The sequence below is a fragment of the Trichoplusia ni genome, chromosome 10 (genome assembly GCF_003590095.1).
Source record: "Trichoplusia ni isolate ovarian cell line Hi5 chromosome 10, tn1, whole genome shotgun sequence".
Lineage (NCBI taxonomy): Eukaryota > Metazoa > Arthropoda > Insecta > Lepidoptera > Noctuidae > Trichoplusia > Trichoplusia ni.
Window position 1 is genome coordinate 13,577,310 of NC_039487.1, and position 24,688 is coordinate 13,601,997.

General features: G+C 36.6%; 1 protein-coding gene across 7 annotated transcripts in view; it reads left to right on the forward strand.

Moving 5' to 3' along the window:
- Positions 1-22,882, forward strand: part of LOC113497967 (muscle calcium channel subunit alpha-1-like) — a 68,728-nt gene extending 45,846 nt beyond the window's left edge. Inside the window, exons 7-49 of one of the 7 annotated variants that reach the window (XM_026877817.1) lie at positions 348-454; positions 732-884; positions 1,171-1,367; positions 1,580-1,683; positions 1,883-2,061; positions 2,255-2,358; positions 2,547-2,662; positions 3,253-3,355; positions 3,598-3,749; positions 4,045-4,255; positions 4,532-4,652; positions 4,945-5,030; positions 5,103-5,206; positions 5,293-5,465; positions 5,804-5,954; positions 7,765-7,900; positions 8,209-8,375; positions 8,594-8,681; positions 8,874-8,981; positions 10,602-10,654; positions 10,941-11,078; positions 11,508-11,622; positions 11,810-11,940; positions 12,231-12,456; positions 12,771-12,869; positions 13,477-13,509; positions 14,717-14,902; positions 15,131-15,233; positions 15,627-15,796; positions 15,997-16,094; positions 16,201-16,289; positions 16,453-16,593; positions 17,158-17,323; positions 17,795-17,803; positions 18,479-18,647; positions 18,750-18,849; positions 18,928-19,003; positions 19,085-19,168; positions 19,291-19,328; positions 20,935-21,041; positions 21,262-21,368; positions 21,573-21,639; positions 21,754-22,882. In XM_026877817.1, coding sequence (XP_026733618.1) covers positions 348-454; positions 732-884; positions 1,171-1,367; positions 1,580-1,683; positions 1,883-2,061; positions 2,255-2,358; positions 2,547-2,662; positions 3,253-3,355; positions 3,598-3,749; positions 4,045-4,255; positions 4,532-4,652; positions 4,945-5,030; positions 5,103-5,206; positions 5,293-5,465; positions 5,804-5,954; positions 7,765-7,900; positions 8,209-8,375; positions 8,594-8,681; positions 8,874-8,981; positions 10,602-10,654; positions 10,941-11,078; positions 11,508-11,622; positions 11,810-11,940; positions 12,231-12,456; positions 12,771-12,869; positions 13,477-13,509; positions 14,717-14,902; positions 15,131-15,233; positions 15,627-15,796; positions 15,997-16,094; positions 16,201-16,289; positions 16,453-16,593; positions 17,158-17,323; positions 17,795-17,803; positions 18,479-18,647; positions 18,750-18,849; positions 18,928-19,003; positions 19,085-19,168; positions 19,291-19,328; positions 20,935-21,041; positions 21,262-21,368; positions 21,573-21,639; positions 21,754-21,828 — 5,140 coding nt within the window. In that variant the 3' untranslated portion in view covers positions 21,829-22,882. Of the gene's footprint in view, positions 1-347; positions 455-731; positions 885-1,170; positions 1,368-1,579; positions 1,684-1,882; positions 2,062-2,254; positions 2,359-2,546; positions 2,663-3,252; positions 3,356-3,597; positions 3,750-4,044; positions 4,256-4,531; positions 4,653-4,944; positions 5,031-5,102; positions 5,207-5,292; positions 5,466-5,803; positions 5,955-6,544; positions 6,678-7,764; positions 7,901-8,208; positions 8,376-8,593; positions 8,682-8,873; positions 8,982-9,726; positions 9,835-10,601; positions 10,655-10,940; positions 11,079-11,507; positions 11,623-11,809; positions 11,941-12,230; positions 12,457-12,770; positions 12,870-13,476; positions 13,510-14,716; positions 14,903-15,130; positions 15,234-15,626; positions 15,797-15,996; positions 16,095-16,200; positions 16,290-16,452; positions 16,594-17,157; positions 17,324-17,794; positions 17,804-18,478; positions 18,648-18,749; positions 18,850-18,927; positions 19,004-19,084; positions 19,173-19,290; positions 19,329-20,934; positions 21,042-21,261; positions 21,369-21,572; positions 21,640-21,753 lie in introns of those variants that run through there. The other 6 variants (XM_026877818.1, XM_026877821.1, XM_026877820.1 and 3 more) reach the window with 6 other exon arrangements.
- The last annotated feature ends 1,806 nt before the right edge of the window (positions 22,883-24,688 follow it).

Consider the following 24,688-nt stretch of genomic DNA (forward strand, 5'->3'; position numbering starts at 1 on the left):
ATTGAACTTGTGGAAGTCTGCAGGATAGAAAAATACGCCAAAGTAAATACGTGAGCTTTTATGGGTTAGATCTCCGCGTTGGGCAATAATTTGTGTGACTCTTGAATCCTTGTTCTGAGTCCAGATGTCTTTGAAGCCCCCCCGCGTCAAAAGGATTATTTTTTAGCGTGGGAGCGGTTTAGGAATGAAAAAGTGCAAGGCAATTAATAACTTTAGGAGATGGTACTAGATACTTGGAATTATCATATTTTGAAATTGACTTATTAAGGATTACGTATTGTGGGCACAGTTACTCCACCTAACTGCTAAGGATAATCCTATAATGAATGTATTTTTTTTAATTACAGGATGGTTAGCACAGTGTTATCGAGTATATTTAAGGATGCATTCGACGTGAAAGCCTTAAGAGCATTCAGGGTGTTGAGACCACTTCGACTGGTCTCGGGCGTGCCAAGTAAGTTTAACTTAATCAATTATATCTATAAGCATCCTCCCCCCGTTATTACTGAAGGATGGTAACTCCTTACTAAAAAATGCAGATAGCAAACCTTTTAAATATTTTTCCTTCTTTATATTTCGAAAAGCTTCATGATAATTATTGATATCGACTATCTTTATAATCATTTGAATAATTATAAAACCCAGAAAAAATTTAACTTCGAAGAACCAAAACAGTACATAGATAGTATTCTAATAGACAGTGTTCAAATAATATCTATTGTTACCTTCAGGTCTACAGATCGTGTTAAACTCGATCTTGAAGGCGATGGTGCCACTGCTGCACATCGCACTGCTGGTGATCTTCGTCATCATCATCTACGCCATCATCGGTCTGGAGCTGTTCTCCGGCAAGATGCATAAGAGCTGCTTTAATAAATATACAGGTAAACATTCACTATACACGTTTTAAAATTCAGTTTTCCTCTTTTTGTTTGCTTACTTCAACAGATAGGGAGCATGGATTTATCGCATATGCTGCAGAAGACGTAAAAAATATGATATGACTTTATTCCTCTAATGATCTCATAATCAATAGTAAATACATGAAGGAAATCTAGCTTTCCAAATAGTTTCATTACCATACCAATTAAACAATTACCAGAAAAAAATACCTCCCACGAACTCAATCACTCAATCGAATTCAACAACAATTACTTGCACCGCTTCCAGATGAGATCATGGACACCCCTCACCCGTGTGACCTGGACAACGGTTTCAACTGCTCCATGATCGGAGACGACATGGAGTGCAGGGAAGGCTGGATCGGCCCCAACTTTGGTATCACCAACTTTGACAACTTCGGCCTGTCCATGCTGACCGTGTTCCAGTGCATCACGCTTGAAGGCTGGACTGATGTTATGTATAATGTAAGTGGAATCAAGAGGAGAAATACCTCTGGGTAAAGTTAATCTGAAAAAACCAGAAGATGTGAGAAAATTATTGGCAAATCCTAGTCCAATTTTAAAATTTCTAACAATGGTACCCGTGCCCATATTTTTATCCCAGATGCTTAGTAGAAAAATTTAGAATGTATTTCTTATCTCCGAAATTAATTATTTAGATTCCGCGGTTATTTCAGATTCAAGACGCGATGGGCAACAGCTGGGAATGGATATATTTCGTATCGATGGTCATCCTGGGAGCTTTTTTTGTCATGAACTTAATTCTCGGTGTGTTGTCCGGGTAAGTCTCAGTCTTTCTCTCTTCGCCATATATGTAAAAGGAACCCTGAATGCCTGTCAAGTTTTAATGATTGTTCAACGAAAAAGTAAAAGTATAAATAACTTAACAATATATAACAACACAAAAAACAATATATTTTGTAAAAATAATTATTTTTACAAAATAACGATACATCTAACAAAAAATACACCAATTTCAGAGAGTTCTCCAAAGAAAGAGAAAAGGCAAAAAACAGAGGTGACTTCCAGAAGCTTCGAGAGAAACAGCAGCTGGAAGAAGATTTGAAAGGCTACCTGGATTGGATAACCCAGGCGGAGTATCTGGAGCCTTTAGCAGACCAGCATGACCCAGTGGATCAGAATAGAGATTATGGAATAGGTGAGTTAGGAATGCAAAGTGATAAAGGGCTGAAAGCATCCAAACCAAGGGTAAACTAAATACACTGAATGTATCTGTTAATATCCTTTTTTAATTGTTCTATGCTTGTACACTTTTTACTCGTTTTTTTTAGATGACAAGGCTAAGAACCACGCTTATTTGATTAGCTTAACATATTTGTTCATTTCAACAGGGCCAACGCAAAACGAGCACGACTCGACGGACCACTTAGGAATAGAAACTACAGAACAACAGAAAGTAGCCATCGGTAAAGTTTGGAAGAAAGATTTTGACAAGGTGAGTAGCACATGGAAAATAAAATTCTAAATTGTTGTACTATCGCAGACTTTTTACTTAACCAAGAAGTTCTACCATACGAGCTTACAGTAAACGTTTTTTAACAACATAATGAAGACCACTTTTTTCCATCATATTACCACTGAGTAGATGACAAAAAGAAATTCAAAATATGTTCATATTTTCAGGTGAACCGTCGGATGAAGCGCGCGTGTAGGCGAGCTGTGAAGTCTCAGACATTTTACTGGCTGATCATCGTGCTGGTGTTCCTAAACACAGTGGTGCTGGCCAGTGAACATTATCAGTAAGTATTGATAAAGATAATTTTAAGAATAAAACAGTTGCCTTGACAGATATTTATACCAAACTAGCGACCTGCCCCGGCTTCGCACGGGTGGATATTTATTTTTAAGCTTATTTTCCGGGATAAAATATAGCCTATACGGATTCGGAAGAATCCCTCTAAGTAATGATAAAATAAATGTTTAAATCGGTCCAGTAGTTTTTGAACCTATTCAATAAAAACATACAAAGGTTTCCTCTTTATAATATTATTATAGATAATGTAAATTAAGTAAAAATATACCTACAGTGTTTCATCTACATATAAACCTTAACTGTAATTCCATAATTTCAAACTTACAATTTTTTGTTTTATTTTTAGAATTTTGCTCATACTTTATTTTTTTCTGTGTTAGCCTTTTTAAGTAACTGTTGCACTTGTCAATATGTTTCTACTTTAGCACACAAATAAAAATTGTTTAACATATTTGTTACCATCGAAAATTATGATAGTAGTGATTGAGTAATTGTAATAGCTAGGAAGTTAGGATTTACAAGAATGCGGAATATTCATATAGGAAGAAGTACAAGATGCAATTATTAAATTTCCAGACAACCAGAGTGGTTGGACCTGTTCCAAGAATATGGCAACGCTTTCTTCGTGGCCCTGTTCACCCTGGAGATGCTGGTCAAGATGTACAGTTTGGGTTTACAAGTATGTATCATATAAAATGTTATATTTTACTTGCAATTTCTTTATGAAATTAGTAAATTCGCTGGTTATTTTGGAGTTACATTTATAAAAATTGTTAAAAAAATACCTATCTATGTTTATACTTACAATGACTTGTTTATACTTGATTCATTGTCCAAAAACACGTTATAAATCAAAAACTGTACTTAATTTCTAGGTACATAATGAATAGACCTTATGCTCATCACTTGTCTCCATTCCAGGGTTACTTCGTATCTCTGTTCAACCGTTTCGATTGCTTCGTGGTGGTCGGCTCCATCAGTGAGATGGTCCTCACCAAGACCGAGGTCATGCCTCCCCTCGGTATCTCTGTGTTGCGCTGTGTCAGGCTTCTGAGGGTCTTCAAAGTCACCAAGTAAGTCTACATTAGTATAGTTAAGATTAGATGACTGTGTGTGTTAATGGCAGAATCCCTTTCTCTATTAAATCATCTTGATTCTATAAAATAATAAAGAACAACTCGATATGTTTTAAATGTGATAGAGAGAAAAAGTTAGTAAAGAAATACTTTTAACATTAAGTTTGAATGTTTTATTCAAACTCAATGCAAGGTCTAAATTCAGAAGCATTCTTTAGCAATCAATTCTTATACGAGGAGAAATAATGAAAGTCATTTTCCTATTATTTTCACGTGAAATCTACGTTTTCAGATACTGGCGCTCCCTCTCCAACCTCGTAGCGTCACTTCTCAACTCGATCCAATCCATCGCCTCTCTTCTGCTGCTGCTCTTCCTCTTCATCATGATCTTCGCGCTGCTGGGCATGCAGGTCTTCGGAGGGAAGTTCAATTACGATCCAGTTGAGGAGAAGGATCGGCACAACTTTGACTGCTTTTGGCAGGCCTTGCTGACTGTCTTTCAGGTAATAATCCTGGTAAACAGGAAGTTCTACTTTATTCATATCGACAGTAGATACAGTATTTTTTTATGTATGAAATATTTTTCGCCGTAATTAAGGGCCTCTCCAACTCTTGAAGAGCAGTATCTTTAACTAGTCACTTTCTTTGAATGACAACTGCTTTAATTTGAACCTATGGTTACGAAAAGGATTGTTATGTAAACGGGAGGTTTATTACACATTTATGCAATGTCGAGTACTTCTGCCAAAACCACTATTATAAGGAATAATGATTTCCAGATCCTAACAGGTGAGGACTGGAACGCAGTGATGTACGAGGGCATCAAGGCGTACGGCGGCGTCGGCACGCTCGGCATCCTCGCCTGCATCTACTTCATCATTCTCTTCATCTGCGGCAACTGTATCCTTTACATCATATTTGATTTTTATTAAATAGTCATACGATATAAGGGTTTCTTGTCCAAATAACTTAATTTCAAGTAATTCAGAACTTAGAGGTAAATTCGACATCCGCTTTAAACTGCTAATTAAATTGTCACTTATTGCACTTTTATCATGCTTTAATGATGTAGGAATTGTACTGCTACCTATAGCAGGGGTATGTATAAAATAAGAGTGATGCAATTTTTCTGGCTGTTTTGAAATTATATTTTGCCCCACAAATAATTTTTCCTTAACAATCGTTGGTACAGACATTCTACTGAACGTGTTCTTGGCTATTGCTGTGGACAACTTAGCAGATGCGGAATCGTTAACAAACATAGAAAAAGAAGAAGGGGTAAGTTTTATTGGATTTTCGACTATAACGCTAAGTGGTTATGGTTCCAATTCTAATGATATTAATGTTCAGGCTCCTGAAGAAAAGGAAGGTGGAAGTGTGGCTGCTGTAGAAGGTGTTCATATAGACACTGATGATGAGTATATACATGATGATGACATGTATACTACGGACAAGTAAGTATTATTCATTATAACAATAGTTATATCATAGAAATCAAGTAAGGCCTAATACAAAAATGTTATCACTATAATAATTTTAGCTCTGAAAGAGAATATGAAGAAACAGGTTCTGAAGGAGATCAACAAGAGGATATAGAAGGAGAAATGGATGAAATAGTTGACGAAGAGAATGAAGCGATCGAAAGAGTTGAGGAGGAGCAAGAGAGAGGGGAAGACCAGGAGATGATGGAGGGACATCAGAGGAACCATATAGGTATACTTAAGTTAAGGTATAAGGCTGTTGTTACGGAGGATTGGCTCAAGTTGAAGAAACTTTTAGTTTTCTTTTGTTTGTGACTAAATCCCACATCGAAATCGCAATGAGATCAGTTGTTTTAATTAAATAGTTTTGGTAAGAATAATCGTATGGTTGACAAAAAAAGTAGTATAAAACCTCACAAGTTTTATTGGAATGAAAAGGAAATTTCATAAGTGATGGAAATAAAATTATACAAAGACACTAAATTTGATTTGAGCCAAACTTCTAACCCTCAAGCGATGGTAAAGGGAGTGATCGAAAACTATTACAATAAGCTAACCAACAAAAAACAGTGAATACAGAGTTGGATGAAGAACCGCGGCTGAAACGTAAGCCCACGACCTCGTCGGCGCGGCCGCGTCGTCTCTCCGAAGTTGATATATGCGACACTAAGAAACCTATCCCTGATGCAACCTCCTTCTTCATATTTGCTAAGACCAACAGGTTAGGGAGGGCCGAAGTCGCCGCCGATTAACAGACTTATTAGATGTTCTTTTTTTACGTATTTTGTTTTATTTGTCTTTGATGGTATTGACGTGCTTATGGCGTTTAGCTTTTCCATGCCATTGTTTAAAAGTCCCATCTTTTTCAATTCCTTATGAAGTGTAGGTTTTTAGAATCATATGATCTCATAAATTTATATCGTTAAGTATAATTCATACGGTTTGTATTTATGCGTCGTAAGCACGATTCTCATATTGGAATAGACAAGGACGTTTCTATTGAAGCTATCAAAGACAAAAAGTTTTCTACTTTATGCCTTACGTCTTTCTCTTCTTTTAACTTAATTAATTATTAAAAAAAAAAACATTATTTATTATTTACCATTTACACACCATATAGCTATTTTCCACACTTGTGTTTGCGTTTAATTTTTAATTATAATAATTACTTGATAATTTAGTATAGGAATTCTAGGTACAGGGATTTCGGCATGGTCAATAGCAATAGTAACGATACTGGTAAACTTAGGATTAAAATAAATCTAGTTATAGACGATAGTGTAGAAATATCTGTAATTTTCCTTCATAAAGATGGTGGCCAGTCTGAAGAAGAGGGGACACTGGTAACGGCCAGACCACGGCGTGTCTCAGAACTGAATATGCCAAATCAAACGCCGCCTATACCGAACGCTAGTAGTTTCTTCATATTCTCACCGACGAACAGGTGAATGGTGATGACCCTCATCACCTGCTGGTACCCATGTCTCATTGTGTCGATTGGCGTTGTGTTGTCCTTGCAGTGAGCGTTACATCATAGATTGTGACTGTCCCTGTGTCTGTTGGAAACTGTATTGTATTGTAGTCTATCCACCACCCTGTTCGAGAAGCTTCCTTATTAACTGTCCTGGTTTCAAAAAATAGATTTAAGTAAGTATCTTGAGTCTAAATCTCGGATTCTCCTTCAATTTCTCTTCTCTTTTCATTTCAATTAAACTATAATTTCCACTAGAATTTTAATTCTTCAAAATTTATGATTTCATAGCCTTCGTTTTCGAGTACCGTTTCCAACACCAGATCTTCACTCATTTGCCCAAGTGCACGAACATTGTAACCTCCATTATGTGTGGCGTAATCAAAATTAAAAGAACAATTTCTACCAGCAATGAGTATAGTGGGTACCGAATCTGTGTTTCCCATTAGCGATCTAGGTCTGATTGTATAGATGGTAGGATTTTCAAAGCATGACCTGAAATCCCTTAGATTGTCAACAGTTTTGATATTTAAAGTCAATAATTGGCTTATAGCGTTTACGATACTATATTCTGCATGGTTATGTATACGTGGATGCACGCTGGATCAGTAAAAACTATACGCCAAAAATGACGGAGTAATTTTTTTTTTTGTTGCATGCGAATTTAAACCGTGACGTATTATATTTATTTTGCTCGATTTAATGCATGCGCTTTTATCACTGATTTTCGTAACATGTGTATAGATATGTGTACCTATTTAAATGTGATTTTTATTTGGAAACACACTTAGGTTTTTACTCAAAAACTTTTAACATTCTGTTTATTGCAGATAAATCAAATATTAAAAAGTAATATTTTTTTACTTTTATTAAATATTCTCGTATTAAACGACAAATTAAAATTTTCACTCATTCCAAAAACGTATTTTTTTATCTAAAAAGCTTGCGCTGATAAAAAAAAAACCATAAACCATTTGGCGCCTTGGCTGTTTCGGTGTGTTTCCTTTAGTCAGCCCATTGGCTACTATTTCTAAATCCTGACTAAGTTCATGAATGCCAGGTTTCGGGTGTTCTGCTACAAGATGTCGTCATCATCATCGTTCGGGAACATCATCCTCGTGTGCATCATGCTGTCGTCCGCCATGTTGGCCGCTGAGGACCCGCTCGATGCTGTACAAAATGGGTTTAGGAATTGGGTAAATATAACTTCATAGGCCTTGTGATTTTATTTTGCGATCCTTGATAAGTTCTAGACTTGGATTGCGGAATCCAGGTAAACTGATGACTAGATGAGATAACGGTAGGCATAAATTCATGCCCATTGCACCAATACCAAATATGTAGTAGTACACAGACACACCCTGCTAAGTAGGGTGCAAGCGACGGGAAATAAACTCTGGAAGAGGATGGCAAGAAAAAGAATCCTAGCAGAAGGTTTCAGAATCGGTAGTGATGATAGCTTGGAGTCTCATTGAAATCTATTCAATTCCTATTAATTTTCCAGTTGCTGAGTCAATTCGACGTGTTCTTCACGGGCATCTTCACACTGGAGCTGTTCCTGAAGCTGATCACGTACGGCCTGATCCTCCACCAGGGTGCCTTCCTCAGATCCGCCTTCAACGTGCTCGACATGCTCGTCGTCTGCGTATCACTTATCTCTATGAGTTTTAAGTACGTCAATGAGAACTGTATCATCTTCCTCTTTATTCAGCCATAGATATTTCACTGCCATGCATATTTCCTACCTTAACTTTTATGGAATCCACTGACTAAACATTTTGTTGATGATTATTTTTTTTACGATGATATTTTTATGATTGCAAACTTTTGTTCATTAAGAATATTTGTTGATATGACTTCTTCATTCAACTTGTTTTTGGCACTTTCAGGTCGGGTAGTATATCGGTGGTGAAAATATTGCGAGTGTTTAGGGTGCTGAGACCTTTAAGGGCCATCAACAGGGCCAAGGGCCTTAAGGTCAGTCACCCTTTTTTAGATATTATATATACAAATTAAAATACTTTAAGTTATACTGTAAACTGAATAAAGTTTTAATAAATCAATATTGGGTAAAATTTGATTGTTAGAAACAAAATCCTATGGATAATGAAACTGCCAGTTTCATTTACTACAAGAACAGAACCTGATATATGTTTTCCGTGATTATAGCACGTAGTCCAATGCGTCATCGTTGCCATCAAAACTATTGGCAACATATTATTGGTTACGTCTTTACTGCAATTTATGTTTGCGGTCATGGGAGTCCAAATGTTCAAGGTAGGGGGCAAGAAGCCACGCCGTACGTCTTGAGTCACGTGTGAACACATACACAGACCACTTTAGCTTTCCAATACACCTTTGGGTACACTCCTTTCTTTATTTCCTACTCATTTCTCATGATTTTTTGGGACACTTTATATTTTTCTCCCCAAAAAAATTTTACCTAACTTTGAGAGATTTTTTGAACACAAATAAATGGTTTTCCAATTCTGGGAGGTTTTTACTTTGAACACATACTTTTTATACAGATGTATTAAAGCTTGAACTAACTCTTGTGCTAATGATCACTTGATGTTAAGAGCTCCTGGCCTATTTACTCAGAGAGCTCGGTACACTTTTCGTTATAAAATCTGTTGTGATGTGCTTAGTTAAGAATACATCTTTGTCGTAAATTTCGTTATCACCATGGACACTTGTCCTGGAATTCAATCTGAAGAGTCCAATAGTGAAATATCAGCAATATCCATTTATAAATGTCGTTTTAGCAGCATGATATTAATACAACCCAAAGGTGTACCAACGACCAATTATTAGATGACTAATATAACCTGTGTTAGAACATAACCATCCCCCCTACCTTGGCGTTTCTGAGGATCTAACCTTAGTTCCGTATGCCCTTGTAAAATATCCGATGTGATTAAACTTGTTCTGCTTGTCCCCTATGTATCCGTGGGTGCGTGGTACCTGGACTGGACCCTTCCCTTGGTAACGTATGCCCTGACGACTAACTATCCGTTAACAGTATGTGGTGAAGTGTGTGATAGTAGCTATTAAGACAATAGGAAATATAATGCTAGTTACGTATTTATTACAATTTATGTTCGCTGTGGTTGGTGTACAGTTATTTAAGGTGAGATTTATGTGCTTGTTACCTTCTTGTGACATCTTTTAAGCTCATTTTTCAAAAAATTAAACGCTGATTTTTTGGCCCTTGCATGCCAAAATCGTCACTAAAGTTCTCGCAAAACCCTTACTGCGAGTGACTTGCCACTTTGCACTGTGTAGACAGTCGGTTTTCAATGGCCTTAGACTGACTTTAAGAAAAATATTTGGAAACTGAGCTAGAAGACCCTTAACTGCATGAAGTTTGAATCGTATCCTTCTGTATTCTATGTTGCATGATTTAAAACATATTCGTTCGTATAGAATTAATTCATACTACAGCAGAAGCAAAGGAAAATGGTCATTATGTCATTGAAATATGGATGAATTTGCTTCTTTGATTACCGCTGACGCACTTTACTCTGAAGTAACATGAATTGGCCCTTACTATGTAAGCGTTCAAGATGAAGGGATCACTGACACATTACAATCATTTAACTTTGGCATAAAACAGATGCTTTTCTAAATTGCCATCATGAGAAATGGGTTCATTGTATTGGGTACAATTTCATTACTTTTAAGGCTGCAACACTTCTAAATGTGGCATGGAACTAACCTGAGGCCCACCACACTCATTAACTAATACTGATGTAGTTGTGGGGGAGAGATAGCGCAAACATAACGTAGAGCGCCATCTCACTTCTGCAACTGTTGATGTTACTTCAATGGGTATTGGTGGGCTAGCTGAAATATATTCGACGTGGCATTGATTTAATCTCAAAGATTTTGTTTCAGGGCAAATTTTTTAGATGTAATGATATTTCTAAAATGACAAAGGATGAGTGTCAGTAAGTGTATTTTTTTTTATTGTTTTAATTTTCGGAATAGCGAATTGAAATCAATGGTTGGTGAATTTGTTTTCTCTCGTGTGTAATGCATTGAATTATTGTATGTAGTACAATCATGTACGTCTTATGCTAAAACAATGATCAACTTAAAGTCTTAGACCTTTTGGACTTTAATAAAGAATTATCATTAATTTGCTCCAGTAAAATTATTGAAGGAAAATCTAGAAAAATAATTCCACAACAATAAAATTGAAAGTCATCTTTACAAAGTGCTGTATTTTTTCAGGGGGACATATTTAGTGTTTGAGAACCGCAACTATTTGGTGAGAGATAGAGAATGGAAACGGAACGACTTCCATTTTGATAACGTGATGAAGGGAATGCTTACACTGTTTACTGTGTCCACTTTTGAAGGATGGCCAGGGTATGTATGTTGTGTATATAGATATGTATTCTTCTATACCCGTACTGTCACTCCACTCAGTTATAAATTATTAACAAATTCGCAAAGAATGTATGTCATCTTGTCGAATGACGCCACAAGAAACAGCGAGCTTGGCTACCGAGTACATTATTTACAAATCACTTACAGAAGTAAAACTTCTGAACCTTTGTAAATATTTTATTTTTTATTTATTGAATTTAAAACATTACATAGTTGGTAATACAATACAATATCCCACAAAACCAGTTCAGTGGTTTGACTGTGGGATATGGAAAGGTTTATGAAACTCAGGAAATCTGTGCCTTCACTAAGTCCCATGTTGGGCGTCAATTTTTAATACTTTAAATTTCGTATTATGTTAGTAATTAATGGTTAAAGTTTTGATATGATTTACTATATTTGTTTCAGGTTGTTGTACGTGTCTATAGATTCGAATGCTGAAGACCGAGGTCCCATAACTAACTTCCGTCCAATTGTTGCAGCCTACTATATTATTTATATTATTATAATAGCCTTCTTTATGGTAAGTAGTCACAGCTCACCGAATATTTGGAGTCTTAGCTACTTTTTCAGCGTGCTTTCCGATTAATGGTATAATTACCATGGCAATAAAAATATGTATAAGTAGCATATATGCAAATTGTACTTCGAATATATTCTATTTATTTAATGTATACAGCAAACAATTATGGGCATGCTAAATGTTCTAGGTAAATATATTCGTCGGTTTCGTCATAGTGACATTCCAAAACGAGGGAGAGCAAGAATATAAAAACTGTGAGTTAGATAAGAATCAGAGGAACTGCATCGAGTTTGCATTGAAAGCCAAACCAATAAGAAGGTAAGATAGACAATTACATAACAAACATTTAAAACTGCTAAAAATTTTTGACTGATTTTAGCTATTTTTTCTTAAATCAGTACGGTACCGTATTGTTATTCACCCCGTTACAATGACACTTTTTTGTCGACTGATTTGTTTCTTTGCGGTATCCTCAAATGCCACCAAAAACATCGACAAAAGAAGGCATTGACTCAAAAAAATCTTGTTCTAAGTTTATCACAAAAAAATCTCCACTCTCAGCTACATCTGTACTCTAAATACTAAACTCTCCGAACCCACAATTCCAGATATATCCCAAAGCATCGCATCCAATACAAAGTGTGGTGGTTCGTGACGTCACAGCCTTTTGAGTACGCGATCTTCGTGCTGATCATGATCAACACCATCACTTTAGCCATGAAGTACCACAACCAACCCCACGAGTACAGCAAGGCGCTCGACCTGCTCAACATGCTGTTCACTGCTGTCTTCGCTCTTGAGTTTATCTTCAAATTGGCTGCTTTTAGATTTAAGGTCAGTCTGTCGATTTAAAAACAGCCCAAAATTTCTTAAAAAAATACGATTTTGAAACATTTTGTTCTTCAGTAAGATGTTTAATTCTTGCTGCGTATGACTGTACTAGATCTATAGACACAGATTTTCAGTTTTTGTTAGCTTTCGATAGTTAAATATAAAATCAGAAGAATGTTACACGAATATAATAATGTTTATTATTTAAAGAATTCTGGCTATATGTTAACTTCACTGGTAAAATAAAATCATTTCCCACTTCGTTTTTCTTTACCGTAGTTGTGTAAAATAAATAATAATAACATTATATAATCTAGAACTACTTCGGTGACGCGTGGAACACATTCGACTTCATCATCGTGCTCGGCAGCATCATTGACATCGTCGTCTCCCAAGTAAACGAACTCAAAAACCAGGTAACGGCACGGCGCACTCGTATAGACACACAACTAGTACACTCTCACTTGTGCTGCGGTGCTTTTGGAATGACTGAGATGCATTGGCATCATTTGATCTGACTTTCTCATAGCGAGATAAACTTGTTTTAGTTAGGCCCAAAAATTTACGTTTTTGGCTCTGATTGGGAAACCAGTCAAGAACTTTTGTGAATATTTAAGGATTTCATGTGATCGGAACCAATTAACAGAGGGACTTTCATCCGATTTCCGATTTTAGGACAGGCTAGAAATTGTTAACCTAACCACAAATGACGCAGAGCAATAATGGATCATAAAAATTGGCGATGAATGATCAAAATATGTTTGTATTTTTTTTTCAAAATGTGTCCTATATGTGGACGCGTCCGATGTTTACATCATTTGACAATCTTTTCTAATTTCTTGCTTTTTGTTACATAAAAAAACGAAAGTCTAAAATAATTAGACCATTTTTATATGTCGGTCATTCCAAAAGACACACCGCACAGTTACTGTCCCGAGCATGGACAATATATCGATGTTGTAATAACAGACCAGCTATGCTCACTGACTCTTAGCCACCACTGAAGGAGAATGTTGATTTCAGGGAAGTGGCATACCAAGGGCCCACGTCGTTAAGGTAAGTCACGCTTCCACGCTCGACGTAATAACATGTGAACGACATTCAGGTTAGGAAATCCTTATTGGGTCGTCTTCTTCCAAAAAAGGCAGAACCAAGATTATATTGGTAAAGAAATTAAGTAGTACCGCGTGGACAAATTCAGATCTTGACTTGAATCCTAACAATGAAATAAGGAAAATCATTTAAGGAATTTTATAATGGAAACGAAAGAATTTAACACGGTAAAAACTTAAATGACGTTCACAACAATTTAAATTAGTATATAGACGTAGAATAATGTATGAAACCTAACAAAACAATTGTATAGAAGCATTAAATTTTTAAGTAACTAATGGTAACTAAAACAAGTCGATCCATAGAACCTTCATCATTTTAGAGAATAAGTACTAATAAAAAAAGATGCTGTCTTCAATAAATCACCTAAAACGTGTAGTCAAAATCACAAGTAGTTAAAAACAAAAGACGCCGCTTTGATCGTTGTAAAGCAACTAACAAATAATGCTTTAAATGTCTGCAATGGACTTTGGGACAGTAACGAAAAAACAATCAATGTAAAACTAACTCCTGCACGCGGGCTACGAGCTCTAGGCAGGACTGTTGAAGGTGTGTAAACGAGACAATGCTATACGAATTGTAGAGCAGTCTCGCATTCACAGTCATAAACGCCCTGCTTTAGAAGCTCGTGGTATAGACTCTAAAGTCAGAAGGAAGCACAGCACTATTGAAGCACAATTTAGCACAGAAGATAATGATAAAGTAGAAGCTGTACCTAATTTGCTTAAAACAGCAATTGTGCTAAATTATCTTAGAGTCACTGATGCTTACGAACAAAATGTTAATAAGAGCAATTCATTAAAAAATAATTCTCAGGTACAGGACCAGGAAATAGGTAGCAGCGATTTACCATACTCAAAATATTTGAAATTTATTCGGGAAATCATCATCGTAACCACCGTATGATTTGAAGCAGGTGTAAAAAATAGAGATTATTAATATGTATTTCCAAACTTACAATTATGGGCCCGTATTGCAGAATGCAGATCAAGTGAACTAAATTCAAGTAATAATGATTTTAATAATTAAAATGCCTGTTTTCATATAATATTAGTAGATAAAAGAAAAAAAATCTTCTTCAAAAATTAATGTGATCTGCATTCTGGGACACGGACCTAAGACGCACTTCTAACTGAAACTTATATTACAGGAGAGCTCAATACCTTCGATAAACTTCTTCCGGCTGTTCCGTGTGATGAGGCTGGTGAAGCTGCTGTCCAGGGGCGAAGGCATCAGGACGTTGCTCTGGACCTTCATCAAGTCCTTCCAAGCCTTGCCTTATGTAGCCCTCCTTATTCTCATGCTGTTCTTCATTTATGCTGTCGTTGGCATGCAGGTAGATAAGAGGTTTTAATATTACCCTATTATACTAAAATAATCACGTCATCACATCGAAATTCCAAATACAGCTACAGGGCACTAGCACAGGTCAATCTGAAGTTTGATCTGACGCTTGAGATGCGAACTATCAACAAGACATAATGTGTTGTAAATTTTACTTGAAAACCTGCTTAACTAGGTACACACCAGCATGGTAAGATAAAATTATGGGTAATGTTTACAGGTGTTCGGAAAAATAGCAATAGATGACGACACACCGATCACAAGAAACAATCACTTCCAGACATTCCCTCAAGCGCTTCTAGTATTGTTCAGATCTGCTACCGGTGAGTAACTGAGTCAAATACCAGAAAACATACATCATCCAGTGATTTATAGCTAAAACGATACCATTTACAACGTTAAAGTATAACTTACAGTCGAGACTGCACGAATAGCAGAATGGTTTAAGTCACCACGCCAAAACCCTGAGCGCGACTTGTCGAGGGTTTGATCCCCGTGTGGGACAAGCGTATGTATGCTTGTCCTGAGTGCGGTTGTCTTTGTGCCTGCGACACTAAGTTTCAATTCCTTACTAGAACATTGGTCAAGTTCTGTAAAAGTAAAAAAAAAATAGAAAATGTAACCAGTTCCAATTTTGTTTCTATTTTTCTTACTGCCGCTATGCCTGCTATAAATTGACATCATGAACTAAATTACTGACCTCATCTGCTCTTTAGGCGAAGCATGGCAGGATATAATGATGGGCGTATCCCCGGAGCCCGAGGTGAAGTGCGACAAGAACTACCACGAGGAGGGGGATGTCGAGCCCGAGGACAGCGGCGGCACCTGCGGCAGCGTCCTGGCCTTCCCATACTTCATCTCCTTTTACGTGCTCTGTTCTTTCTTGGTAAGTTTCCACGCCATTATCAACGTCATAGCAGTCAGCTTTACCTAGATCAAGGTTCTCAACTTAATTATCATCATCTTCATTAAAATCGTCTTCGTCATCTACGACATAATATTTCCCGTCTTTTTCTAGTGCATCCTGAACTTCACTCTTTCCTTGTCTAATTCAGTGGAATTAATTTATACTGATCTTTATTACAGATCATTAACTTATTCGTGGCTGTCATTATGGATAATTTCGACTATTTGACTAGAGACTGGTCAATTTTGGGACCACACCACTTAGATGAATTTATAAGGTAAGTAAAGTCTTATACTAATAGATTTCTCTATTTGAGATTGTCTAATTTGAGCCTTATGTATACGTAATTTAAGGTCTACATCAAAAACTGTCATTTCTTTCAGATTATGGAGCGAGTACGACCCAGACGCAAAGGGTAGAATTAAACATTTAGATGTAGTTACATTATTAAGAAAAATAAGTCCACCGTTAGGTAAGTACACTCATAATATATAATCACGTTTTAAATCATTATTGTCTTCTTTGACAATTCATAATTTATAAATCTACAATTTCTTGTACCTGCCTCCTCTTGCCACCTCCTTGGAAAACTCGGGTATTTAAGATTTCTGTATTTATTTTCCATCTCTGTATAGGTTTTGGCAAGTTATGTCCTCATCGAGTGGCCTGCAAACGTCTGGTGTCCATGAACATGCCACTGAATTCAGACGGGACAGTTCTGTTCAACGCCACACTCTTCGCAGTTGTTAGAACATCATTGAAGATTAAAACAGAGGGTAAGGTCTTTTCAACAAATTCGACAGAGATTTTTGGCATCACGGAAAAAGCAGTGCCTAAATCTGATTAGTTATCTTAATTAAAATCATTGAAAAGGTTTCTTTTGCCTTATTAGTACATATTTTTTGATTCTTTAAGGGACTCATCCGATTTGAATTTATTTTTACTATTTTAATCAGGAACTCCTAGATAATAAAATATTTAATCTTTACTTTTAAATAGCTCCAAACGCTATCATCATAGGGTTGATGTATAATGACGACCTCCGTGGTCGAGTGGCGTACACACCGGTTTCAAGGTGTCGCTAGCCTTGAGGTCCCGGGTTCGATCCCCGGTCGGGTCAATGTAAAAATTCACATTTCTACATTGTCTCGGGTCTGGGTGTTTGTGGTACCTTCGTTGTATCTGAATTCCATAACACAAGTGCTTAAGCAACTTACTTTGGGTTCAGAACAATGTATGTGATGTTGTCTGCTTTTATTTTGATTCTAAAGATGACACTTGTAAAAAGTCCAAACAGCTTTTAATTTCGGACCAAGACTAACAAATTCTTCATATTACAGGGAACATCGATGACTGTAACACAGAACTAAGAGCAGTCATCAAGAAGATTTGGAAGCGAACCTCTCCAAAACTTCTCGACCAGGTAGTGCCTCCACCAGGAGACCCTAACGAGATCACCGTTGGAAAGTTCTACGCTACTTTCCTTATACAAGACTACTTCAGAAGGTTAGTAAAGATAGAAACACTGTTCCAGAAAAATTCGAGAAATATTTTCGAGACAGTTTTTGTTTTGAACGGTTCCTAGATGTTTTTCCAAAATTTAATAGGCAGTTTTTTATCAAAAATTTACAACTACGAGTAATGTTATCCAAGGCTGAGGAATGATTGGGTGGATGTGACCAGAATTATAAAGCCTGGGTAACCTATAGGATGGTGATACAGCTATCCATCAAAATTTTACAAAATTCTTCATTGTTTTATCGAGTGCATACCTAGTATTTAAGGCACCTGGTCTCCAATTGGCGTTATCAATTAGGTAAAGTATTGGTTTTAATGAATCTTTATCGTATTGCTTATTCAAAAAACTAAGCCGAATTGGTATTTACTTAGGTTATTTAATTTATTTCGTGTTATAATTTTTTGTTTTATTTAAATTTTGTTTCGGTTAAAACTGACGAATAAATTTTTGTTTCATAGGAATCACGCGTGAGTAACAACAGATACGTATGTGTAGGAAAGAATGTTCCCTTTTTTAGTGTTTTTATACAAATGCTGACATGACCCTCTGCAGTATAGATCTAATAAACTATAGCGGTCGAAGCAACGCCTGACGAAACTTTGTAAATTGGTTCTCACGAACTGTTTTACCCTGCATGTCCCTATGACGCTATTAAAGAGTAAAATAATGTTTGATTTAGCTTAATAAAAACATTTTTGTACCCACATTTACAATTTGATGCTATCCAAAAGCATGCAGATGTTTTTCAACATTCCAGAACCAGTTTTGATTTGATCCATTATATTATTTCCCGTTGTTCTATGTTGTGTTTTTGTGATATTTATGTTATAAATATAATTTTAGAATTAGTTCATTTCAGTGAAAAATATTTACATGAAAACATTTTTTAATATGCGACTTTAGATTTTTTTTAGGCTATTGCTATCTAAATTTTCTCTTTTGAGATTTAGATAACGGATACGAATATAGTAGATGACATCATTGCAGACTTTTCTAGCTGATAATATTTTTTCTATTCTTAGAAAACATTTTTTGATATCACTTCAAGCTTAGCATAGTTGCACTGCAAAGGAATCCGTAAGTACTGTTAAGATCATTTTGATTGCGTAAGTTATATTAAACCTTATGTTCTGAATCACAAGGTTCAAAAAGAGGAAGGAGCAAGAGATGAGGCAGAGTGATGAGCAGACCCACCAGATGACGCTGCAGGCAGGACTGAGGACATTGCACGAGGCTGGGCCGGAGCTGAAGAGAGCAATATCTGGGAACCTGGATGATATTTCAGCAGAATGCGACGTGCCTATGCACAGGGTGAGTAACAACCTCCCATCAGACGATAAAGATAACGTAGAAATTGAAATCCGTAGACATTCATTCTTAAATTCGGATTTGATGATGGTGTCATTCTTGCAGAGAAACCATTCGTTGTTTGGTGGCGTCTGGTCGAGTATACGAAGGCATGGACCTAACCGACATTTCCACAGACATCGGAAACATGGGGACCCACCGGCCGGTAAATGTTTTTGAAAGAATCAAGTTCCAAAATTGTTTGAGCATGTAATCAATTTTACTAACGAAGGGTCTATTTCAGATGGTGTTGGAAACCACTTGAGTTCGATGATGCAGCGGGAGTATGGAGTTCCGCCACTTCCTCTGACGCCTAGCCTGTAAGTCTCTATAATTATAATTAGTATTTAAATAGTAAGTAATGGACAATACGTGATTTAATTGCATGTCATTTGCCACAGAGCCAATGGACAACCAAAAGAACAAATACCGCTAAGACCTCTCATATTCAACGGGGAATCGGAGAAAATATACCAAGTGCTAGAGTGAGTATACATTTCTTATTTAATGTAATATTCAAATGAAATAATTCATAAATCAATCACAATAAATCCGTTCCATATCCTAATACATATCAGAGTCTAAACAATAAATGCTTATATTACAGAAGAACCACAAATGACCTAAAGAACACTATTTACCAAGGTAGTCAAAAGTGTGGTTTTGTAGTTGATTTTCTGACCTTCCAGTTTGCACCACCCGCACTCTTGTACGAATAACCTTTCTAACGCTTCCATCTTCTTTCACCGCTTCTGTGTGGATAACGGTACGTACTAACAGCAATCAAAAGTCGAATTACCCGGAGATGTTAGGCCAAATCGGGCTGGCTTTCGGCTGCGTCAACTACTTGTCGACGCCGAGCGAGAGCCTGACCGCGAGCAAGCCGCCCGCGACGGTATCGAGACAGAAAGTCCATCCCGAGGACTCGACGTCCTCCCGGGAGAAGCTCTCGATACCGCGGATGGCGTCCATGGAGGACAAGACACCGTCGCCGAACACGTTCGAGCAGATCCAGCCGAAGATCTCGCCGCTGCTGGCGAGCGAGTGCACGCCGACCACGGAGTCGCGCACGATGACGTTGTACGGGTACAACGCGGCCGCCAAGCTGCCGTTCGCGTTCTCGCACGCGAAGGAGCGCGCGTGCCGCGGCGGCGAGCGGCGCAGCCTGCGCTGCGTGCGGCCCGCGCCCGCCGCGCCCGCGCCAGGTCGGATGGTGCGCAGCGCCTCGTCGGGCGCGGCCCCGCATGCGCCGCCGCCCGCGCTAGTAGACCGCCACACGCCGCACGACCCAGGTCCGCACCCACCCGCACCACGGACTAGGGAGCTTCCTTACTTCTCTCTTACTCTTACTCTCCATGGTTCAGTTCGATATTGTTTTCAATTAGTTATACTTAGAGTCTTTTCTTATTTCAATTTAAATATCTATTTTTATGAAATATTTTACGACTATGAATTTTCAAAGATAGTCTTATGATATATAATTTTCTAGTATACAATTTACAAAAATAAATGTCTATTTTAGTAGAGATGGTCCAATATGTTTGTTAAATGGAGGAAGCTTTCTACAATGTAGAATAATAAACTCTCATCACAGAATCTTCAAAACTTGCAGGAATACATTGCAGGCAAACGGCAACCTGATGGTATCAACTGAGAATTTTAACACACTCACACTCTGCTTCAGCAAATTTCATGTTTTGCAATCTGACACGAATAAAAAATACACAAAATTTTGCACTGAAAACTAACATTTCGAGGCTAAATTTTTAATTAACACTAATGTTTAAAAGATTTCTGATGCAGGTTTAAATCATCATCGTAACTAGCATGTAACTAACATCGGAGGGCTAAATAGTGCATTATTAGAATGACTGAGGATTTAGAAAAGCTTTTAGAGATTTTTTGAAAAAAAAAACCGTTTTTGTTTTGTATGATTTGCACGAAAATTTAAATAATCATAAAAATTCACGAGGACACTATTGATTTAGAGTTAATGTATAGAGAACTGATCAAAAATCATCGCTTTAAGAATCATTATAGGCTAGCTTATGAGCTTTTGGGAATTAGAAAATATTAGTATAGTTATAGATTGAGAAATTTTTGAAACTGTTTTAAAAAATGGAGGTACGTTTTGTTTTATTTTACTCTGAAATTTAATAGTTTTTGATTGGAGTTCGCATCGAATGATACTTTTGGTTCTGAGTTGGATGATGTTGCAGTGTCAGTACAGATGTTGTGACTGGTATTGCAGGCGGAGATAGCCTGGGCCGCGGTGTGGTGTCGCTGCCCGGCAGCCCGCGAGGGAACAATGCCTCAGGACCTGTCGTCGTCGGATCAGCCGAGAGTCTGGTTACGAGAGTAAGTAGAATCAAATGCAATATGGACCAATCAAACGAAATCTCGAAACAAAATGGCGGCTTCCTGCAAAATATTTGATCAGTTGCAAAAGGATGTGGAAAAACCTTTTTTGGAAGTTTCCAATTTAACCTTTGGACATTGTTTTGAATTATATTGATATTTTTTGTCCAATTGTCCAAGCCAAGCTATTAATATGTTTGTATATATTTTTTCGTTTCAGGTCCTAACTGAGCAAGGTTTGGGAGACTACTGCGACCCTGAGTTCGTGAGGAACACATCCAGGGAGATGCAAGAAGCACTAGAAATGACGCAGGAGCAGATGGACAGGTAAATAGACTTTTATGCTCACAAATTCTATCATTTGCAATTAAATACAAATAATGCCACGGAAAATAGTGAACTCGAAAATGTAATTCAACTCACCATTCGCTTTAACATATAAACTGTTTTTGCGATTTATTTTTTAAATTGTGACCTAGTATAGCTTGTTTTTAAGAATAAAGAATATAATGCATCTCGTTATTGTTCCAGAGCCGCGCACCAGCTGATGATAAACGAGAGGAACATAAAACAAGCTCAAAACCAACAACCCCAAGTTGTAAGTATCATCATTACTAACACGGTGCTTTACTAATGCCCACTAATCCGTTTTCAGCTGCCAACTTGCTATCATATTTTATAACCAATGTATAGGGTACCATTTGGGTTATAGGGCGACATCCTAGCCCGCCAGTACCACCCGTTCCACCAGCCGGCGAGCCTTCCGCCCGCCTTCAAGCGGTTATAGCACCCGCCCCCGCAGCGGCCGCGCCGCGCGCCCCCCACCCCCCGCGACACACGCACCACAGGAAGAAGAGAAAACGCAAACCAGTGCTCGTTTAGTGAGATTTTATTGTATAAATATTGGTTATATTATCTAGTTTCATAATTTTATTCTTCCGTCAGTAATGACCTGGCTTCGACCGAGTCTTGACGTCTCATGTATCTATGCTCAAATTCTTTATTTGTCTATTTGTCAAACAGGCGGAACAAGTTTAGGTACGTAAGTACTTTTTAAATTCTACTGCGGTCAGCAGTTCAAGTGAGATAGTTGTTTAGGTATTCTAGAGTAATGTTAGGGCCAAGGAACACGATCAAACGATTTAGTACCTAGTTAAAGTTGTATGGTACTTTTAATGCCGATATTTCTAATTACGGGCCCTTTTAAAAATCTTACATTAGTAAACGTATTTTTTTCGAATTCTGAGAGAGTTAAATAATTATCTCATAAAACAATAATAGCTAGAATTATGTAATTGTAATTGTATCGTATAATTTTATCCTTTATACGTATTTAAAAATATATTTTGCAAAGTAGCGTTGTCTGGTGCAAGTTCTAGTAATAAATAATTTTCTAAAATGAAATTGTATCTTTAATTAAACAAATTAAATTAATCTCTTTTATAAAACTTGCATGAGACAAGCTTATTTATTATATTAAAGTATATTTGATAACGCGAACAATCTCTAGCTAAAATGATTTGTTAAAGTAATAATTAAGCTTTCTAAATTCTCGAACGCTAGAGCTTTTGTGATGAATTATAAAATTTGGTGTGATTTTATAAATGAAATCGCTTTAATTGTTACAATTCAGTATTATCTGGAAAGCTAAAGTACTTTTTTAGCGAAATGCGAAAACTAAATTGTATAGGCGTTCATTTTTTAGCGACAGATCCAAGACAATACCGTATTTGAAGACTTTTAACGAACTGATTGTGTAACTACCCTCAGCGTAGGGAAATCCAATTTTCAGTAGTTTACTAAAGAGCTGGCATTATAAAAGTTACGCGTTGTATTGACGACAAGTGACAGTCGCTAGTATTCATAGAAAACGATTGTTGAATATATAAAAATGTCATTTTGTTTCTATAGATCATCTGTCATTTTCAAATATTCGAACGTTTTTTATCAACGTTTCTGACTGGCAGAATAGCACTTGTCTAAGGTTGAGGGACGGTATCAGGATAAAGTTATTGTACCGTAATTTTTATAAGATCAGAGTTTTGAATAGCTTCGACCACTTTTAGAATAGACACTTAACAATTGTAGAATTAAATTAGGCTCGTTCAACGCCTACGATGAAACTATAGATGAAAGTCTGATTTTCATCTTTTCAGTAACTTTACAATATAAATGTAAGCACTCTTTTGAAGTTTTAATAGATTTTTATAGGTGGATCGATTTATATACGACTTTTCCATCCATGTCCTTTTCGGGTAGTTAGATTCAGTCTTTTTTTAACTCCGACGTACGAGCTTAGTATGGGAACATAGTCTGTCCGATGCTACATTAGAGAAAAATCATTAGTATATTGGCAATAATTTTAATAGATAACACCCTCGCTTTTTATTATCCATTGACACGATGTCTCGGAGAGTTTGTTTAAATATTTATTTATGTATTCACATCTAAACGTGTTGCAATTCTATCAACTGTTTTTAAAAATAAAAAGAGATATTTAAATGATTCAGGGAGACGATCTCTTTGCTGCCATCTTTGTTTTAAAATGTTAAATATGAAAAGAATTTAGACATTATAAAAAAAGCCTTACAAGTTGCTAGAACTGCAATAAATCATCTTATTTATTAAATAAAAGACAGTAAAAGAATAATGATGTACTTGCGAAGAGGCATTTACAGAATGTCTCGATTAGTTAGACAGCGGAGTTAGGTAAACAATTACCTGTTTAGTTCTTAACTATAGTTAAATTTAATGAAACTTGCAACACTTTGAATTGTATTGAAATACCTGAAAAGTTTAAACGAATGTTTATGAAGGACTTTAAAATCACCAAAAACATTGATTTTCAAATTCGAATTTACAAATGAGTAATATTATAACCTTTTGAAATCAGCTCATTAAGAATAAAAAGAAAAATAACGTGGCATAATGTTAGTATTGCCATCATTAAACAGCACAATGTGTTGCCAGTTTCAAAAATCATAGCTCTATAAGATATCCCCTAGTAAGTGCCCTTTTAAACTTTCGATAATGCGACGTAGAATAGATATAACGTCAGCGAATCCACATACCGTCACACACTCCACATTCCTCTAGAATTAAGATAACCGAAACATTTTGTATTCTATTTCACCCTTCAATATATAAATGGTACTCGAATTATCATTCTAGAGGCTGCGTATTTACGTATTCTTTGTTTTTATTATGAGCTCTATACGAAAGACTTTTATAATGTCAATAATTCAGTCTCGCTATGCGCTGACCACCTACCACCACCAAGGTATGGTCATTATTATTTTATGAATGAATATTCATCCGAATTTTATTAGTCAATGATTTAAAAAGGTATTTTACATGTTTAAATTACTAACTCAGAAGAGATTACAAATACGCAGCTCTCAACACCTACCTACATATAACCATTTAGGCTACAGCAGCAAAGATTATGTGGGACGGTAACGCACAAATTAATGACTTTGATGTTCAAGAAATTCTAAATGTATTATATACTATGTAGCTCCTATTTGATCGTTTAGCCGATAGATTTTTATTGTAACCGCCATCAACAGTTCGAACTGTATTTGTACGAGGCAACACTGCATTGTATTGCCAACATCGCCGAATTGAATGGTGACTTTTGACAATGT